The sequence below is a fragment of the Lagenorhynchus albirostris genome, chromosome 2 (assembly GCF_949774975.1).
Source record: "Lagenorhynchus albirostris chromosome 2, mLagAlb1.1, whole genome shotgun sequence".
In the NCBI taxonomy this organism is placed as follows: Eukaryota; Metazoa; Chordata; class Mammalia; order Artiodactyla; family Delphinidae; genus Lagenorhynchus; species Lagenorhynchus albirostris.
The window spans coordinates 22,348,450-22,368,891 of record NC_083096.1 but is presented as its reverse complement, the minus strand read 5'-3'; the positions used below and the strand labels follow the sequence as shown (position 1 = coordinate 22,368,891).

Genomic DNA, 20,442 nt, shown 5'->3' with positions numbered 1-20,442 from the left:
TTGTGATATTTGTTGTGGTTCATGTAGGTGGTTTGGTCAGCTTTTGAGTTGGCTTCTTAGAAAGGATTTAGTTAGAATTAGGATCTCAGAACTAATTTCTTGTTCACTTCTTTCAACACGAATGAGAGGGGTTTTTGTTTGTTCGTTTTTGTTTTTAACTATTTGAGAGCAGTCTTTTAAATTAGAATTTAAGGGGAAAAGTTATATTCATCTTAATATGATTTGGGGAATATAAATGTGATTTATTGGAAGGGAGCTTTTGCTTAACTTGAATTAATTTTCAGGTGTACATGTTGTAAGGCAGATGTGAGCTCTTATTAGTAGGTTGGTTTCTGATCGACAGCCTCCTTTATTCAGTAGGTTAGATATCTGTGGCTTAGGAGTGAATTTAGGCTTACAGAGTGTTTTCTTTCACTCTCACGCTCATATACACACGTGTGCACATATATGTGTTGTTTGCATGGACAAACCGGTTATGTCACTTAACCATTCCACATTACAGTTAATCAGGTATATGCATTATATGCATATCCTTCTCCTTACACTAGGATGTATCTATATATGTACACATATACACGACACACACACACACACGTCTGAATTCTTTTTATTCTCATTTGATCCTAAAACTTTCTGATTTGAAAACCCAAGTTCAAAAAGTGACTTTTAAATCTTAGAGCCTTTTTTTTTTTTTAACTCGTATATACGTTTTTGACTACTGTATACCTTGGCTGGCCAGATTATTTTATGAGAGATAAAATGATATATACTACTAAAATTTCATATAAACAATTCAGCTGTGTATATGTACTTTATCCATGTGAATCAGAGTTTTTGATATGATCCTTCAGTATTACTAATACTGTTTCTTGACCTATAAAGAGAATTGCTTTAAGATTGATATACTTGCTGGTTTAGGCAAATAAGCATGTGTTATCAATTTCCAAAAATGAAAATTCTAATGCATTTCTTAATCACCTGAGGTTTTATTTTACGATCTCTCCAGGTGACAGTTACAGCAGTGAGCCTGTTGTGCAGCTCCTTATAAACTCTCCACTCCTTCTCAGGTTCCTTAATTAATCATTACAGATTAAGTGCTTAATTAGTAACTTTTAGTTCTGATTTTTCTGCCTCCTCCTGGGGGTTCTTCCAGGCGGTCTTTTGAACTAGCCATGAGTGATTGTTTGTGTTTGTGTTATTAGGACTCTTTTTAGCTCTTTTTGAAAACCTACTTGATGTTCTATACTTCGCTACTTAATATGTGTAGTTCACATGCAGAATAATAGAGTTTACCCAACTGCAGAGAAAAGATTGATTTGGCCTTCATAAAGGTGAATTTTTTAAGTTGTAAAATAATGTGTTAAAAAGCAGTTTCCCCCAGTAGTATGTTTAATTGATTTAACTGTGTACAAACAATATAATTACCACATTGCTAAGTTTAAACTTGATTGTATTGTGTATAATAACACCTATTTGTCTTTTAGTCCTGTGTTTTAAATAGTCTGTGGCTAAGTGTGAAACTAGGTCTGTGAAAATTAAAATGTGACAATAAGTGAAATATGCTTTACCCAAAACTCAGTATTGAAGTCAAGACTGAAATGCCATTCATTCCTGGTTTAGAGAGACATTCTATTCTGATTTCCATCATTTATAAGATACCATATCAGTGACATGGACACATTTTCTTTATTAGAAACATGTGATTTACATACTTTGCTATATGAATTCTAGCCAGGACAAATTAAGACCAACCATTGTCTTTGGCTGTGGTAATAGAACAGAGAAAACTAACCCTCATGTAGCTACTGTTCTTTATGATACAATAGTAGGAACAAAGCAGGTTCACTTGTCACTTCTCCTTTTTTCCCCCAAAAGAGCCGTTAACCACCCTGTGATGCTCATAAAATATTGTTACTTACCCACTGGTTAGGAAAGTACCTTTTTTGCATTCTATGAGAACACAAATACTCATGTAGGCATATGACCTATGTGAAGTAACTAATAGTTATATTCCAGAAAATACAGTGGCAGCTGACAGCCTTGCCTAATCTTAATTGCTGCTTCATGTTGTGTGTGGTGCCTTTGGTATAATTTAACAATTGTATAACCCAGTAAAATGTTTGACAAGAACGAAGAATATAATTGAGTACCTGAAGTTGATAATTTACCTAAGACTCTTTTATTTAATGCTCACAGTATATTTATATTATTTCTTAAATGCACATGAATTTCAATGTGCTTGTTATTGTTAGTTGACAATATTGATGCAGAAGAAACAACGAAATAACCAGGTTAGATATGGATGTGAGAAAATGCCAGGGGGAAGGCGTCCTCTCTTCTGCCCCCCAGTTAATAACGAAGGTGTTTGGGAAGACAGATAACCCACTATCATCAAGAACCATGTAGAAAAGAATTTTAAGAGTTGTTCAGTTGTTCTTGGATTCCTCCCATTTTAAAAGGATCTTCCTTGTAGTAAACTATTTTTATAATTAATAATATCAGCCAGAAAATATTGCCCACATTTTTAAAACCTCCTTTTAAAACAAGCTTGCTGAGTAAACTTTTAAATTAAAAAAACAATCCAAAATAGTTTTTATAAATTGCTAAAAGAAACCTTTCTCACATTCAGATTTTTTTGTAAGTTGTATCAAACTTTGGACAGTTTAATTTAAAAAAAAACCTTTAAATAAAATCAGAAGGATTGAGTTGAAATTTTGACATCTTTCTCTTGAATTTATGTATTTGAGTTAAAACTTACGTCGAGATTTTAATTGGTGAGTTTAATCTATTAATATTATTGTTGAGCTACAGTGCTTGATGTAGATGTGAATTAGCAGGATCAAATTCTTTGAGACTGATGCCAAACAAATCTACCTACTGACATTCACTGCTTAATTATTCGAGTAGCATGAAGTTTTAACTTAAATACACAAACATTGTTTTTAAAACTAGTTAAACCATGGTGGTCTTGTGAGTTGCCCATGCTGAATGCTCACGTTTAATATTTTTGGATAAATATAACTTTGGAAAATACTACCGCAAATAGTTTTTATTTTCTCACACTTACCCTCCCACCTTGTATGTCCCCCTCCTCTGCCAGAAGAGACGAGTAAAGTACTAAACCTTAGGGTATGGCTTAATAGGACAGTCTATTTTTATATCATTATGTTAATATCCGAAAGAAGGAAAGAATTCCAGTCTGTCTCCTAGACACATTACATATTTTCATTTATGCAAACATTTAAGTGCATTTTTAATTTTAAAAGCTTTATTTTATTTTATTTTTTTGCTGTTACTGATTACATGGGATTAATATATTTTTATATTTCCTCTATGTGGCTCTTAAAATAGCAGACTCTTTTAGGAAATCTAATGAAATATCACTGCAGTTGTCATCTAATTTGTCTTTAGAGGACAAATTAAATGATTAATGTAAAAACGTGTAAAGAGATGAGGAGAAAAATTAGTAGGTAAGTTCAGATCAAATTATTTGTTTTTCTGCACTTGGGATATAAAAGTACTGTATTATATTCTAGTGAACCTTATCCTTCTCTTTGTGAAATCTTCTCCACTAGTATAAAACAGATACTTTGTGCTTTTAACTCATATAGATTACAAGAGTTTGCTTTAGCACATAGAAGCATTTATTTGTTAACCGTTTTTTATACTAGTGGTCTACAAAACACTTTCAAACTATCTGTTAGGGGCCTTTGCTGGTACACTAGAATTCACAAATATGTGCAGCATAGCATTACTCATATATTTCTCTCCAAGAGTGGAAGATAACTACTGTTTCTTTATTCTCTTGTTTACTGGATTAGATTTCAAGATTGTTCTATTGTAACCATAGGCGTTGTATATTAGGTCTAGTATTTTATTTATCTCATTTTATGACACATAATTTTTATATCCAGCAACATTAAAATGTCCCATTATTTAGTGGCCTTCTTTATGAGATGCTAAAAATGGGTCTGCATTTTATATGATGTGGGAATGAATGGTCATTAGTTTCTCATGACAGAACCATGTTGGTTTGAACGCAGGGTTTTTTTGTTTTGTTTTGTTTTTACCCCAAATGAAAAGTTATTATGATTACCTGTGTTACATCAAAAATTCAGAGAAGTAGGTTAATTATATATGGAAGTTTAGCAAATGTTTGTTTTCACCAGTGCTGGAAATGCCAGGCCATTAAATAAGAATGGCAACTTAAAGTGGGCAAATTTGATAAATGCATTAGCATACATCAGTCTAGTAATAAGGTTCTCATGCTCTCTCTCTCCTGTTTTTCATTTCCAGTGTTCTATTTAGGTGAGTTTTTGAATTCTGATTTTTCATTTAAGTTCTCCCTCTCCACTTCATGAATAAGTACCCCAAAGAGAATGTCTCATTGTCTTAGAAACGTCAAGCTTAGGTGCCTATTCAGATGCTCATTGAACACTTGTTTTACTCAAGCTCTTCATATATAAATGTTTATTTTTCTTTTATTGTTGATGTTTTCCATTTGTTTCAAGTAAGCCTTCTGGAGATAATGACAGTATTATGTTGCAGTCTTTCATTTGCTGTGTGTTATATGAAGCTTATATTTTATTTTGCTAAACAAAAAGAAGATACATTTGTAAATATGTTATGGTTTTATGTTATTCTCATGATTTTATCTCCTCTATCCAGTGCAGTATAAAGATAATGTTCATCTATAATGTTTCCCTCCCTTTTTAGGGCCGACATTGCCTAGACAAAATTCACAACTACCTGCCCAAGTTCAGAATGGCCCATCACAAGAAGAATTGGAAATTCAAAGAAGGTAAATTCACGAGTTATTTGCACCTTTTCTTTCTACTACAGAAGACCAATCTGTGAACACCTGATATTGAAGGTAGATTATGTCTCATCAGCCATTTGGAAGTCTGAACTTTTATTGTTATATTAAGTTTTAGAATCGCTGTTAATAATCAAGCAGATTCTTAATAGGCTGGACAAAAGATGTTATAAAATTTCATATATGCTTTTTTGGTAAAAATCATACTCATGAATTTAAAATATTTTAAATACTCTTAACAGCATATAAAATGTCTTTACACTTCAAGCAGTCTTATTTTTATAGCAGTTATAAATTAATCTGATCATTATGCCTGGCACATGACTGGAAAGTTGAAATAGTGTTGGCTCTTTGTACAAGGCATTGAATATTGAACAGGAATAGTAATGGAATACAGAATCATTCTGTTTATGATTAAACTGTGATTGAATGAAATCAATAACGTCTTCATTATCTCAGTGCAGTTTAGAAATACATTTGAAATTATAATACGGCCTCATTTAGGGGTAGTTTTTTCTGAATTAACCCAGAGTCTCTAAATTAGAGACTACTTTATAACAAAATAGCTTTGTAAAATCCAGTCACATTCAGTAACTAAAATTGAGCTAGTCAAACCAGGTGCCCCATTTTCAACAAATTGAAACTTTTTAGAGATGTTGATACTGCTTTTTGTTACTAGTAGGGCACCCCTGTTTTGTTCTGGGGAATTGATAACCATCTTACAGATGGAATTTTCCAGTTGAGAGGCATTTGCTCCATGGCAAGCCAGCAATTTTTCTTGTCACTTTTGATTTGGCCTCATATTTGAAATGTTCTCCATATTCTTTATGTTGTCTTAATATATGTGTCATGTTTCCCTGACAGACAGTCAAAGGAATTTCTTGCTGTGGTTCTGTGTTGTTGCTTTGCTGTGTAACTACTTAGCTCTTGAGGAGTGCCCTCCAGGATCTCTTAAAGTGAATTTCGTTTTTGCCACAGTCTGTATGTTTAGTTAGATCACTCTGGAACTAGCCTCCAAATTTGGTGAAACTTTTTCTGCTCTTTAGAGTGATGCTGTAACAGATATAAATAAAATTAAGTTTCTATAGAAATAAGGGAAGTTTAAGGAATATATTCATTTATTTCAGTTCCATATTGAAAATTTTAAACATACTAGAATAATTCCAAGAGTTAGAAATTGTATGCTGTCTCTCACACACCAAACGGAAAAGTAATTCATAAAAAATGATCATAGTTTTATTGAGAGTAACACATTTGTAGAAAACGAGGAAGAACCAGGAGAAAATCCTGAACATAATAGATCATCTCTGGTAATACAGAGGAGGCAAGCAAGTAATCCCAGACACAGTTGCTGGAGTCCAGGGCAGCGCAGAATACAAACAGAAGTCTTCTGCTGGTACTGCTGCCTTGTCAAGGGCCACAGGTGGGTCATCTGCTTCACAGAGGGTTGTCAAGAACTTGCAGCATGCAGTTGTAGTTGAAAACGAGTATTGAGTGAACTTTTAGTAATTGTCATGAGAACGCCATGCCCTCATGTACGTTCTTTCTCATTTCAAAGCGTTCATCTGGACTTGAGGTTTTTCTCTTTGTATGTAAGTAGATACTTAAGGGTTTGAAAATTGAAGGTGTTTATATTACTTATTTGTTTAGTTGAAGACTTTAACTCAGTCATTTTGAAGAGTGGAATCCGAATTTCTGAAAAATTGGTATGAATTTTAAATTATTTTCTGTCCATAGTCACGCACAGACTCTTCTTTCTTCTTCCACTTGACACCAAACAATTTCCTTCTCTCTCATTATTAATTTCATCTCCATTCCTTTTCTTCACTTTTCACCCCATTTCCTTTTTTTATGTTCTTTTGTTGTTGTTGTTTTGTGGGGTTTTTTGGCTGCCTTAGTCTTCGTTGCTGCGCGCGGGCTTTCTCTAGTAGTGTCGAATGGGGCCTCCTCTTCCTTGCGGTGCGCGGGCTTCTCATTGTGGTGGCTTCTCTTGTTGCGGAGCACAGGCTCTAGGCACGTGGGCTTCAGTAGTTGTGGCATGCAGGCTCAGCAGTTGTGGCTCGCGGTCTCTAGAGCGCAGGCTCAGTAGTTGTGGCTCGCGGTCTCTAGAGCGCAGGCTCAGTAGTTGTGGCACACGGGCTTAGTTGCTTCACAGCATGTGGGATCTTCCCAGGCCAGGGCTCAAACCCTTGTCCCCTGCATTGGCAGGGGGATTCTTAACCACTGTGCCACCAGGGAAGTCCCACCCCATTTCCATTTTAATCTCATGAAATCTGCTTTGTGTTCACAAATCTACTGGATGTGCTGCTACCATCATTGACTTATTCTCGTTTAAATGTCTTCTCTTGGTCTACGTATTCCACTTCTCTCTCTTCCTTTTGATGCTTTAGAGTATCTTTTTTGCTAACTCTTCTCCTTTTCTGTACCTCTTCCTTTTCTTATATAAGGCTTTACACTTAGCTATCTCTTTTTTATTTCTGCACACAGTATAACCTTTGAAAAGTTGATGATTTGGTTGGATCTTATAGTTTTCTTTTAACTTCTGTGCTGATGGCTTCAAAATCTACAGCTCCTGATTATCCAACGGAGAGCCAGACCCATATTTCCAGATAAATGGAGTAGTGTCATGGGTCCTTTTGAGAATTTGGTAGAAGTAGTGAACTACTGTCCTCTTCCATCCAGTCCCCCCACCCCACCCAACCTAACCCTTCAGATATGTGCATGTGATTTTGCACATGTGCACACATGTGTGCCCTTACATGGTCCAGAGGATTACAGACCCCCTTAATTCCAACAGTGGATCCTCAGTGAGAATTCCTATTTTAGAGCTCATCCATTTGGGTATCCTACTGATGCCTCAGTTTAAACCCTTATGATTTCATTTTTAATGTACATTCCTTCTTCTCTCTAATATTTCTCCCAAAATTTCAGCTTATAAAGTCTATAATTATCTTCATTCACAATATCTATTCAAGTACATTTTGTTATTTCTTTCTCTAAAAGCCTGTTGGATTTACTGTCCTGACATTCTCATTACTAACAGCTTTCTCCAGTATTTATTTGCTTGTATACTGCTATAGTTTTCTGACTTGCTAGTTTTTCTGTCTTTAAGCTAGATCCCTTTCACTTATTCCTACTTTATTACTGCTAGATTCTTTTTTCTTAAACTTTTTTGCACAGTGCAGGAGGGTCTAAAAGGGGGGGGAGGGTGATCTCCTGCACACTTGTGCCCTCCCCTTATATTAATCATGAGACTTAATCACTTTTAACCATTTCTACTTTTAGTACTTTTGATGAGTTCTTCTATAGTAATATATAATGTGTTTATATTTCTGTTTCTTGATTAGTCACATTACAGATAGTACTTATTGACTCTACACTATGAAAAAATGAATTCTTCACTTCTCCTGCCAATCATGAGTAGTTATTGTTTTTAGTTCTTCTAATAACCTTAGTATCTCTTAACTCTTCACTCTGTAAGAGGAATGCAGTAGTTCTGTGCATCTCCCTATCCCCTTTCTTCCATTCTACCACCTAGTTTTGATAGACACGTCATTTTTTTAATTTTATTTTTTTGTTTTTTTATTTCCATGGTTTATACATTTTCAGTCTTTCTATTACTGCCATTAAATCTTTGTCTTTATGTTAGTAGGTGATCTTTTTTCCCCCTTCCTAGAATCCTTTTAAACTTCCTTACTAACCATGGTAGTCTGAGTTTTCACAAAGATGTGATTTGTTTTTGGTTTTGGGGTCCCTCCCCGATTTATTAAGCTCAGTACTTAATGGACTGTTTCCATTTGAAGACTTATCCACAACTCCTAGATTTTTTAAAATTTTATTTCTTTAGCCATTTACTTCTCTGTTTTGTTCTCTTTTTGGGGAGCTCCTACTGATCAAATGCTGGGCCTCCTGGGTTATTTCCTTATGATGCTTATCTTTTCTCATTTTCTGCCTCTGTTTCTGTGTTCTGTATTCTTGATGATATTTTTAACCATACATTCTAGACCAGCGTTACCTCGTAGAAATATAAGCTACATAGTTAATTAAAATTTTTCTAGTAGCCATACTAGCAAAAGTAAAAAGAAACAGGTGAAATTAATTTTAATAACATAAAATACGTTGTTAAATAAAATATTTAACCCATTATAACGGAAATATTATCATTTCAAAAAGAAATAAGTATAGAAATTAAGGTATTTTACATTCTTTTTGTCGTACTGAGTCTTCCAAGTTCAGTATGTGTTTCTTACCCTTACAGCACGTTTCTGTTCAGGCTGCCCACAGTATGAGTGCTCGAGAGCCACATGTGGCTCATGACCACCTAATTGGACAGCACAGTAGTTGATCTCCTGTAATTTAATTTTATTCTCCAAGAGCCTTTTGCGGGGCGGAGGCGGGGGGAGCGATTATTCCTTTTTCAAAACAGCCTGTCCTAAATTCATGATTGTATCTTAAGTCCCTCTTGTTTCTCATCCTTTGTTTGAATTATCTCCTTCCTATAGAGTAGTATTGTTTGCCTTATTGGTTTTACCCAAATATCTGGTAATCTTTTTAGTGGTCTCTTTATTTCTAAAAAAAGAATCAGTCAGAATGACGCCAGTACTTGGCTTGGGTTTCCTGTTCCATTATGAGGTTTGGGTGTCTATGGACAGCATTCTTCCCTGACCGAGGGCTGCCAAGGGGGTCTGTGCAAGTGGCCAAGCAGACAGACTGACAGGCTCTCCTTTGGGGTACAAGAGGGGGGAGCCAACAGGCCTCAGCCCCACGAAGCTGAGCCACCTCTAGTTCCACCAGACACGCTAGCTCATCTGAGGCAGCTTCTTCACTTTGTTTAGAGGACAGTCTTCTGTGATAAATGCCATTCCATCCATTGAGCTGAGGTTGGGGAACAGAGGGATGACTGGAGCATTTTCTTCAGACAGTGTGTGTGTTTATTAATCAGCTCGATTTCGGTTGTACTGCCCATTCCCATTCTTTCTACCTGCTGATCTCAAGTTAGGTCTTTCCCAGATTCTTCTCGCGTCTGCTTCAGCCATTCTGAGTCTGTGTTCGGGACCCTGGATGCCTCCACTCTTCAGTCCAGTTACGTTCGAGGCTTAGTGCTTTGTTCCGAGTGCTTACAGTATATCGGGGTGGTGGGTGGCGGACAGAAAGCCTCAACCTAATCAGAGAATAGAGTGAACATGACACAGTGTAGCAGAAGATGGTAAGTGCTATGGGAGGAAAATAGAGTCAAGTGAAGGGAGTATATGTTGCAGAGGGCCAAGGGGAAATGGTTGCAACTTTAAATAGGTTGGTCAGAGTAGATCTTATGGAAATGAAAGGAAGGAGTTAGCTGAGTGGATGTCTGGGTGAGTGCATTACAGCAGGGGGAGCAGTCTTGTGCAGAGCCTTAAGGCAGGATTGTGCTCGTGTACAGGGAGGAACGAGGAGGCATGGAGGCTGGAGCAGAGAGAACAGGAGCAGAAAAGGAGAGTAGTGGAGGAGTCGTGTCACGCAGGACATTGCAGGCAATTATAAAGAATTTAGCTTTTGGGCTTCCCTGGTGGCGCAGTGGTTGAGAGTCCGCCTGCGATGCAGGGGACACGGGTTCGTGCCCTGGTCCGGGAGGATCCCACATGCCGCAGAGCGGCTGGGCCCGTGAGCCATGGCTGCTGAGCCTGCGCGTCCGGAGCCTGTGCTCCGCAATGGGAGAGGCCACAACGGTGAGAGACCCGCATACCGCAAAAAAAAAAAAAAAAAAAAAATTTAGCTTTTTTCTGAGAGAAATGAGGGCCCATTGGATGATTTTGATAGGAACGATCTGGCTTAACATTGTAACAGAATTAGTTTGCCTGCTTTGTTGAGACCAGGCTATAGAGAAACACAAATGAAAGCAGGTACAGGGTTGTGATAGCAGCCTAGCAAGAAACCTAGTTAAGAGGCTATTGCGGTAAACTAGGCAGGAAATAATGATGGCTTTCCCCAGGCAGTGGAAGCGGTGCGAAGGCAGATCCTTACATTTCCTGGTGGATTGTATGTGGGGTGTGAGAGAAGGGGAGGAGTTGTGGTTTTTAACGGGAGCTGTGGGAAGGATGGAATTACCATTAACTGAGACGACTGTGAGTGGCAGGTTTTGTGGGGAGAGGTCAGATGAATTTTGAAGATGTTAAGCCGAAATGCTCATTGGACATTCAAGTAGAGATGCTGACTACTAGGCAGTTGGATGTACCAGTACATAGGAACTGGGAGAGAATTCTAGACATGTAACTCCTCCCTAACCCTTTTTGTCTTCCAGAAATTTGATGATACATTTGGTCTACTAAAGACCACTCAGCTCAATTGTCTACTTTGTAATGGGTTTATTTATACACATTTTTATTTTTCTGGAATTCCAGTAGAATCTTGGAGCGGGGGAAGACAGTTTGACTGCTCAAATGTACCAACTTGAGTAAGAGGAGTCCAGGAGCTCATGTCACTTCCCGGCTCGCAGTACGGGTGGCCAGCTCTCCTCGCATCCAGTTTAATTCTTTGGCCTGACACTTAAGAGCCCACCCCATGATCTCTTTCCTCCCTTATGACTGTCTGTACACCATACTCGGGTTCTCCCTCTGTGCTTCTCTGTAGCATTTACCTCTCTGTCCTGCCCTTCTCGTCCTTTCTGTCTTGTCCTTTTCTGTAGACTGTTTTCCAGGTATATTAATGGTTTTCGTTTCTGAACTCCTGTAACTTAACCACATGCTTTTTTTTTTTTTTTTTTTTTTTACATCTTTATTGGGGTATAATTGCTTTACAATGGTGTGTTAGTTTCTGCTTTATAACAAAGTGAATCAGTCATACATAAACATATGTTCCCATATGTCTTCCCTGTTGCGTCTCCCTCCCTCCCACCCTCCCCATCCCACCCCTCCAGGCTGTCACAAAGCACCGAGCCAATATCCCTGTGCCATGCGGCTGCTTCCCACTAGCTATCTACCTTACTGCGTTTGTTAGTGTGTATATGCCCATGACTCTCTCTCGCCCTGTCACAGCTCATGCTTTTTTATTGTTTGTTGTTTGCTTTACATATGAGTCTTGTCTCCACAGTGAACATTGTAGGCTACTTGAGAGTAGGGACCTGAATAAAGTTTTGAATAAAAAGCCAAGCAGTTCAGTGGTACTGAATTCATTCATATGTAGGTGTTGGGGCATAACAGGCAGACAGTATGAGTTCATAAGGTTGTTGGGACCATTAAATAAGATAATACGCACTCTTTTCATGCTGCCTGGGCTTTTCTGTCTGTGCTGTTTGGGAGACGGTGGGAGCCGTTCCTGAGGAGATGCTCTTTGAGCTGTGCCTTGAAGGGGAAGTGAACTAGGAGTTTCCAATCATAGAATGGAAAAGCATTCTAGGCGGAAAGAGTCTATGTGTAAGAGCCAAGGGAGTGCACACCCCCTGTGTGACGTGAGTACTACCCCTCTTCCTCCGCTCCAGGACTGATGGTGCTATTAAATTAATACGTAAAGGGCCTTTATGCCATGCTAAGACATTGCTTTTTAATATTCTTTCCCTGTTTGTCATATAATAAGAAGGCATCTTGCTTTGTAAAACTTCAGTATTTTCAAGTTATAAGAAAAGTATATGCCATTTTCTTTTGACCTACATGCCAAACAATCTGTTTTTGCTTATGGTTGAAAGATACTTGGGAAAAGGTACTACAAAACCTAAAAATATCTGCTAAATTTTATATACACAGTGCTGGTCTTCACTTTATCTCAGCCAGCAGCTGTGCATGGCTGGATCTCGTTTTGTAGATTAAAAAACACAGTGGCAGAGGGATGTACAGCACACTCTAGTGAGACGTTTGGTTCCCAACAGAAATTATATTTTCAAAATTTATTTTGGGTAGTTATTTATATAAAAATAAATTTTCTTGTGCTTGATTTTATTTTCAGAGGCATGATAAAATACCCTTGGGACAACTTTTATTTCATAAGTTGAAAAAAGTAACTTTATCCTGTTACTTTGGCTATTTAACTGGATCTTTATACGCCGTTACTGGAAAATGTAGTAGAAGCGAATATTAATTTGCATCGTAACATTCACCTGCAATTTTAGTAGTTATATTTTCAGTATCAAGTTCATATTATAATAAACGTTACATTTCTGTTACTACTCTTAGGTAAGCTGTAATTGATTTTTGAAGACTGGTAAATGATTCGTATTTGGTGAGCTAATAATAATGGATGGGTTAGGAGGAAAATGATGTGAGTAGTGTGCTCCTTGGGTATATGTGTGCATGTGTATGTGTGGTGTGCATAACAAACTTGATAGGGTTTTTGCTCAGAACCATAAATTATAAATGGATTATTTTAATGAATAGCTAAAAATTCTTATTCTTCAAGTTATTTTTCTTGGCTTCTGACTGTTACAGAAAGGAAATGAATTGCTTAAAGAAAAGTTTAACGACGTATTTAGAATCTGGTTTTGTTTGGGACCATCCATTGCACTTTGAGGAACAGCAGTTGCACTTTAGGGACATCAGTTGTACAATGTAAAGACAAGAAATGGCCGTCTACTTTCTGGTTTCTAAAATTTTATTGATGAGTGGTGTTACGGATTGAATAGTGTCTCCCAAGAAAGATACTTGAAGAAGTCCTTGGACTTCCCTGGTGGTCCACTGGTTAAGACTCCACACTCCCAATGCAGGGGGCATGGGTTTGATCCCTTGTCAGAGAACTAAGGTCCCGCATGCCGCATGGCACAGCCAAAGGAAAAAAAAAGAAAAGAAAGATATATTCTAATCTCCACTACCTCAAAATGTAACCTTTTGGAAATAGAGTTGTTAGTTAAGATGAGGTCATACTGGAGTGAGATGGACCCCTTTATCCAACACGACTGATGTCCTTATAAGAAGAAGAGAAAGTTACCGAAGCAAGCTGGCTGTGTGAAGACACAGAGACACAGAGAGAACACCATGTAAAGATGGAGGCAGAGGTTATGGTGATGCTTCTACAAGCCAAGGAATTCCAAGAATTACCAGCCTTCCTGTGAAGGAAGAGCAAGGCATGGAACAGATTCTTCCTTAGAGCCTAACTTAGAGGGAACCAACGCTGCCAACACCTTGACTTCAGATTTGTCACCTCCCATACTGAGAGAATAAATTTCCGTTGTTTTAAGCGACCTAGTGTATGGTTCTTTATTATGGCGACCACAAAAACTAATACAGGTGGTAACTAGCTTAGTAGACCAGCAAAAGCTAAAGTAAGCCAGGACAGAGAAGAGAAGGGTTGAGTTGCTGTGGTGCCTCTCAGTGGCAAGGCGTTTCATCATGCTACACGTAGGAGGGTTAGGTAAGTCTTTATAAGGAGGGTTTAGCTACCCAGATTTTCCCCACAACACCCAAACAGGAGACTAGAGATTTATTATCTTCTAGAGATGCGCTAGACCAGTGCTGTTCAGTGGAAATGTAATGCAAACTACATGTCATTTTAAAGTCTTCTAGTGACCACATTTTTGAAAGTTTTAAAGAAACCAGTGAGGTTAATTTTATTAGTATATTTAACCCTATACATCGAAAATATTATTTCAATAGGTAATTGATAAAAATTTTAGAGGTGTTTTTACACTCTTTTTTTTCATACTGGGTATGAAAAATCTGGTATGTGTTCCAAAATCTGGTATGTGTTTTTATATTAAAAGCATATCCCAATTCAAACTAGGAGCATTTGAAGCACTAGCAATTTGCAAACATACAGCTAATAGCTACTGTTTTGAACAGCATCGCAGTGTAGGCTAGGAGTTGGCAAACTATAGCTCGCTGGCCAAGTCCAGCCCTGTAGGCTGTTTTTGCATAGCTGAGAGCTAAGGAGGGCTTGTACATTTTTGCAGAGTTGTTTTTTTAAAAAGGAAGAAAAAAGAATATGGACAGAGATACTCTCTGGCCCTTTTCAGCAGGTTGGCTGGCTCCTGGTAAAGCATGAGGTATAGGAGGCACAGCTGTGAAGGTGTGGGTGAGAGGCCATACTGAAAAGAGATGAGTGAAAGTCAGCCAACTTGGTCTCTTTCCTTTGCTCAGCTCCCAGTCATTGGCAGCCAGACCTGTAGAACTCAGGTAAGGAACTTGAAGAGTCCTCCTCCGGAAACTTGGCTCGGCCAAGAGAAAAGACAAAGATATTGACACCCAAGGTCCCTCCCATTGAAGCTCATTTATTTAAGGGCTTCTGATCAGCTTTAGTACCACTTATGAACATGAATGGACAGCCAAGGATCATCATACCTTTAAGGACAACTTTTATAACATGAAGACAGATCAAAACAAACAGAAAAAATTGAAATTGGAGGAAACACGTAATAACAGGGAACAGAAGAAAACCTAAAAAATAATATAATAGCTTCAGAGAACTAAGAATATATTTTATTCATAAAGCAAATGTTTGTAGTTATTTAAAAAGAATCAGAGTGTAAGAAAATGTACTTAGAATTTTTTTTAAAAGCAATAATTTTAATACTAGGAGGTTTGAGAAATAAGGTTGAGGAAACTGCCCTGAAAATAGCTGTAAAAGATAGAGATAGTGCCTGAGGAAAAAAATAAAAGAAGATCAGATTAGGAGGTCCAACATCTAAATATGAGGAATTTTAGGGGGACAGAACAAAAATGTGAGGAAACGGAATCTGCAAATAAATAAGAAAATTTCCTGGAACTCAGTGACTTGATCGTGGTCAGGGGTGCCGACTTTTTCTGAAAAGGGCCAGACGGTAAAGGTCTTAGACTTTGTGGGCCACGAGGTCTCTGTGACATTTGTTCAGCTCTTCCTTTGTAGCTTTGCCATAGACAATGCGGAAATGATGGGTGTGGCCAGATTTGGGCCATGGACTGTAGTGTGCCAGGTCCTCTGGTCCAGACTGAAAAGATTCACCAAGTGTCCAGCCCAGTAAGTAGGAAAACATAAAAAGATCTACCACCAAGGCATATCACTGGGATTTTAGAATATTAGAAGATTTTAAAAGTGGGGGGAGCTTCAAATTCCTGAGAAGTTACTTCCAATCTAAAATTTCCTCCTCCGCACAGTTTCTTAGGAAGCTACTGGAAGATGTATTCTATTAAAATGAGAGAGTAAACCAAGAATGATGATACCATGGGAGGGGCCAGGAAACAAGGAATCCAGTGTAGGAAAGAGATAAGGGAATTCCCGGCTTGACTAAGGCGAAAGCAAAACCTAGGGACCCAGCAGGTCTGAAAGTTATACAAGGGGAATAATAATCCCAGCACCGAAGTGGGGAGTTGGTGCGTTGAAAGTGTATAGCCCTACAGTTAACCTTCAGAGGCAGGATGGACCAAAAGTTTCTGGGGGGAAAGAAAATAAGCAAACAAAAAATAGATCACCTGATACACTTGACCCTATTGAGAGGATTTACAGTTCTGATGGAGAGTTAGGGGTCGGTATAGAGAAAAAGAATCAAATGTAAAAGGTAGCCATTTGTAACACCAGGGTTAAGAAAGGGATTGTTCTGGAAAGTAAATATTGTCAGCCGTGAGTAAGTTAGATGGATGCTGATGTATCCAAAGTACTGTCATGATTTTATTGGGAGAATGAAGAAGGAAATATTTTAGGGTGTTAGAGGGTATAGGAATTAACTCATTTGTGTAGTATGAAGTCAGTAGATAACTTCTGAATCTGAAAGACTAAGAAGTATTAGTTCTAAACAGATGAATGTATTTAGTTAGAAACGTGAGATAAGTATCAAAGTGTTGAAAGTAGTTGCTTCTGGGGAAAGAAATCAGAAGTGGTAAGGGTTGAGAAGAGGATTAGTGTTTTGTTATAAACTTTGTAACACTCTTTGACCTTTTAAACTGTGTATGTATTTTACAAGTTTAAATTTTAATGAGGATAAAATTGAGTTGATAAAACAAATGTTTACTTTAAATGTTAAATCTCATTAGTCCAATACTTTTACTATAGTAATACAATGATAGTGTAGTTTAGTTTTCTATTCATATGTTGTGTAGCATTTGTTAATATCACTTTTTGGTTCTTACTCATATTAATTTGGCTTCCTTGGCTGACTGTGATGAAAAAACATATTCTAAGAAACATGAGTCAGTCCTGTGTCAGTCTCAGCATGGAACTTAATGTAGTTACTATCTATAAATAGTTTGCAAATCACCACTATTGCCTGAAAGTTATAAAAGGGGAATAATAACCCCAGCACAGAAGCAGGGAGTTGGAACAATGAGAATGTACAGCCCTCCGATTAGCCTTCAGAGGCAGGATGGACCAAGAGTTGACCGCCTTCTCTTGTAAGTATTGTCTCTTGCCTCAGGAGCTTTGTAATATTAAAACTTAATTATCTTGTTTAGTTTTATCCATTTTTCGTTTGTTTGCTGATAGAGAAGTGAAATGCCCACATTTTATTTATGCAGTTTTATTTTCTGACAGATGTCGGTAGCATTAGTGTTACTAAATGTTATCAGCCCGGAACATTTTTCCTAATCTGCCCTCCTACTTCGTTATGTCAAATGTAAATCACTCTTCATTTACCTAACACTATTTTTTTGTTATACATAAGGCTGAATGAAATGTGTTTCAAATTTTTGTTATACAGGTTTTGCTTGCTTTAAGAAAAGTAAGCCTTTGAGTTAAGATAAACTAAATATGTGTTCAAATATATAAAAAAGCTATTAATCTCGTTGGCTGGTGCTTCGTGCATCTCTTTGCATTTGGGGGATAGCGCTTTTGGGTGAGAAATTCAATAGGTATTTTGGTGGTGGGAAGAATTTTTCCTGATATTTTTTAAATGCTCTTGGTTGCTATGATATTAGTCATTTGCACTATATTGTTTTCTGAAAAAAAATGTTTTCTCAGAAAGTTTCAAATTATTGTAAAATGCATATCCTAACTTAAAAGAAAAATTAGTCTTCCAGAATTTTTCCATAATGCAGAATTAGGGCCCTTGTACTTTGAAAAAATCTTCAGATGAAAACAGTCATTTGTAGACAGAACTCTAGTCATGTGCATTTCCAGTATGTGAGTTGGCAGTGGTGTTCTAAGAAAAGCAGAATTTATACATTTGGAAACTGTCCCCCTAAAAAGATATACAGATGTCTTGCTTTAGAAGTCAAAACATGAAAGTCAGAAGATTTATATATACCATCCAATTTAGGTGGAATTATTCATTCCACTAAAGATTTGTAAGCCTGAGATTTTCTGTTTGACACACAACTTTGGGAAATATGTTTAGATGTGCTTCTTTTTAGTAAACAGGCTAAAAATTAGATAGAGGCTTTGAACAGTTTCCTTTCTTGCATCTTTCTTACTTTCAAATCAAGAAAATACACAGTCATCAGACTCTCCTGCAGCTGTATGAACTGCCTACTTCAATCATCTATCAGTGAACTTGGGAGATCTCTCTGGCACTGTGCTCTTTCCCTACATCAGTAGATACTCTTTTATTTATAGACTGAAAACCCAGAATATTATGATGTGTGGAACAATCTTTTAAGTCAGGACACCCTAGTTGTAAATGCCGTTATTTAATAATTCTTTCAGATTCACTTTACTCGTACCTGGCCTTCTACTTGTGCTTTAAGCTTACTTTTTGTGTTAAAAGCATTATATGGTCTAGAGAAGCAGCCATTAACTTGGGGGTAAAAAAACGAAGAACTTGGAGTACTGTGTGGTTCAGCTGTGAACAGTGTTTACATTATCATATTAATAATGTAAACTCTGAATGTTGATTTAACTAGAAATCAGTATTCTCCCATGACTATATTGGGAAAAGCCTGTGTGTGGTGAGGGAGTTACAAGAGATATCTTAAAAGCCAGTAGACATGTATAAAGTTAAAATAATCAAAAGAATTGACATATCTAAAGAAACAGCCAAAAGAATTGATAGTAATTATCTCTGATATGTTGGAAACTGGGGTGGGAGGGTTGGAACAGTGAGCTGCTAATTTTTTCTTACAAACTTAAAAACTGTGGGCTTGTATTATTTTGATAAAATAAAATGAAAGAGGTGGCACAGGAATGTAACAGGACCTAATAAATTGGATTTTTTAATCATAGATCTTGGTGCAGCTACATTAAAAGTTAAATACTTTCCCTTAGCTTCTGTTTTCAAATATATTCTAATTAGAATAATATGGGTATATCTTTTGTCTTCTGGACCCGAGAGATTGCTTAGAGTATTATCACATTTCACGTGCTCTTATTTTTTGATGCATGTTGTATATTTCAAATGTAATATAAGCCCTAGCTGAGTTTATTCATTAGATGCAGGTTATTCAATAATAATAACTTTGTCTAGTTTATTATTAAAAACATTCTTCTGAACATACCTAATTTCTTGCCCTCATCCCTACAGTGATACTGTTATCCCTCAGAAACTTTGACCCCTAATTTATCAAATGGTATAATGAAGTCAGTACCGTACCGTAAAAACCAGATTTTATTATTTAGTTGTCAGTATTTTAAGCAACTGTTGGGTTGGCCAAAAAGTTCATTTGGGTTTTTCGGTAACATCTTACAGAAAAACCCGAGCGAACTTTGTGGCCAGCCCATAATCAGCACTACCCTAGGTGTCTTCTGTTTTCCTATTGCACTGATGAAGTACGATGATCTGACCAGAGAGAAGCTTTGTGTTGTTGTCCCAGGAGTGGGATTGGGCTTCTCCTTTGTTTTATAGTCAGTTCAGGAACCATGAAGGGGAGGGATTTCTGGAAAGGTCTTACTGGCTTTTTGGTAGTGTTGGGAGGAGCAAAGGGCAGCACGCGCATTCTGTCATGAAGCTCAGCCTCCAGTCAGAATCCAGCCAGTTTATTAGCCAGTCCAGGGAAAGTCTCAGTTTGAAACCTCCAAATAAATATTACTATAGCTCACATTTATTGAGTTCCTATGCTTCAGGTACTTAGTAAAGAGCTGTCGCGGTATTATCTCATTTAATCTTCCCCACAATGCTGTGAAATACTTTATGTGTAAGATGAGTGTAACTTTTTTTAAATCTTAGGGCGAGTTAATTTTTTTTAATTAATTTATTTATTTATTGGCTGCATTGGGTCTTCGTTGCTGTGCACGGGCTTTCTCTAGTTGCATTGAGCGGGGGCTACTCTTCTTTGCGGTGTGCTGGCCTCTCATTGCAGTGGCTTCTCTGGTGGAGCACAGGCTCTAGGTGTGCGCGCCTCAGCAGTTGTGGCACGCAGGCTCTAAAGTACAGGCTCAGTAGTTGTGGCACACGGGCTTAGTTGCTCCGCGGCATGTGGGATCTTCCCAGACCAGGGCTCGAACCCGTGTCCCCTGCATTGGCAGGTGGATTCTAAACCACTGCGCCACCAGGGAAGTCCCCAGGACAAGTTAATTTTTATAGCAAGATAATTGTTTAAGTCCAGGTGGATACTTGGAGACATTTTCATGCTCTGTTACGTTATATATGAAAGGTAAAAAGCAAACTGTTATAGAGCCACATCCAGGAGGCTTCTGCAGGTTTGTAATATAACCACAAAGAGATTTTTGTAGTCATCATTTGAAGTCCTAGAGTTGAAGAAGATCTTTAAATCTGAGTAAATACTGAGACATTCTATACTTTCTTAGATAAGAAGATAAAAAGATGTGAATGTTTTTCTAGCTGATCTTCAAATTTAATGAAACGTTAATAGAATTGAGAGCATAGG

At 37.5% G+C, this 20,442-nt stretch overlaps 1 protein-coding gene across 16 annotated transcripts in view; it reads left to right on the top strand.

The window, feature by feature from the left end:
* ENAH (ENAH actin regulator) overlaps positions 1–20,442 on the top strand; it is a 156,845-nt gene that overhangs the window by 109,844 nt on the left and 26,559 nt on the right. For all 16 annotated transcript variants that reach the window (XM_060127775.1, XM_060127742.1, XM_060127759.1 and 13 more), the window contains one exon: positions 4,717–4,801. In XM_060127775.1, the coding sequence (XP_059983758.1) occupies positions 4,717–4,801 (85 nt within the window). The remainder of the gene's footprint in view (positions 1–4,716; positions 4,802–20,442) is intronic.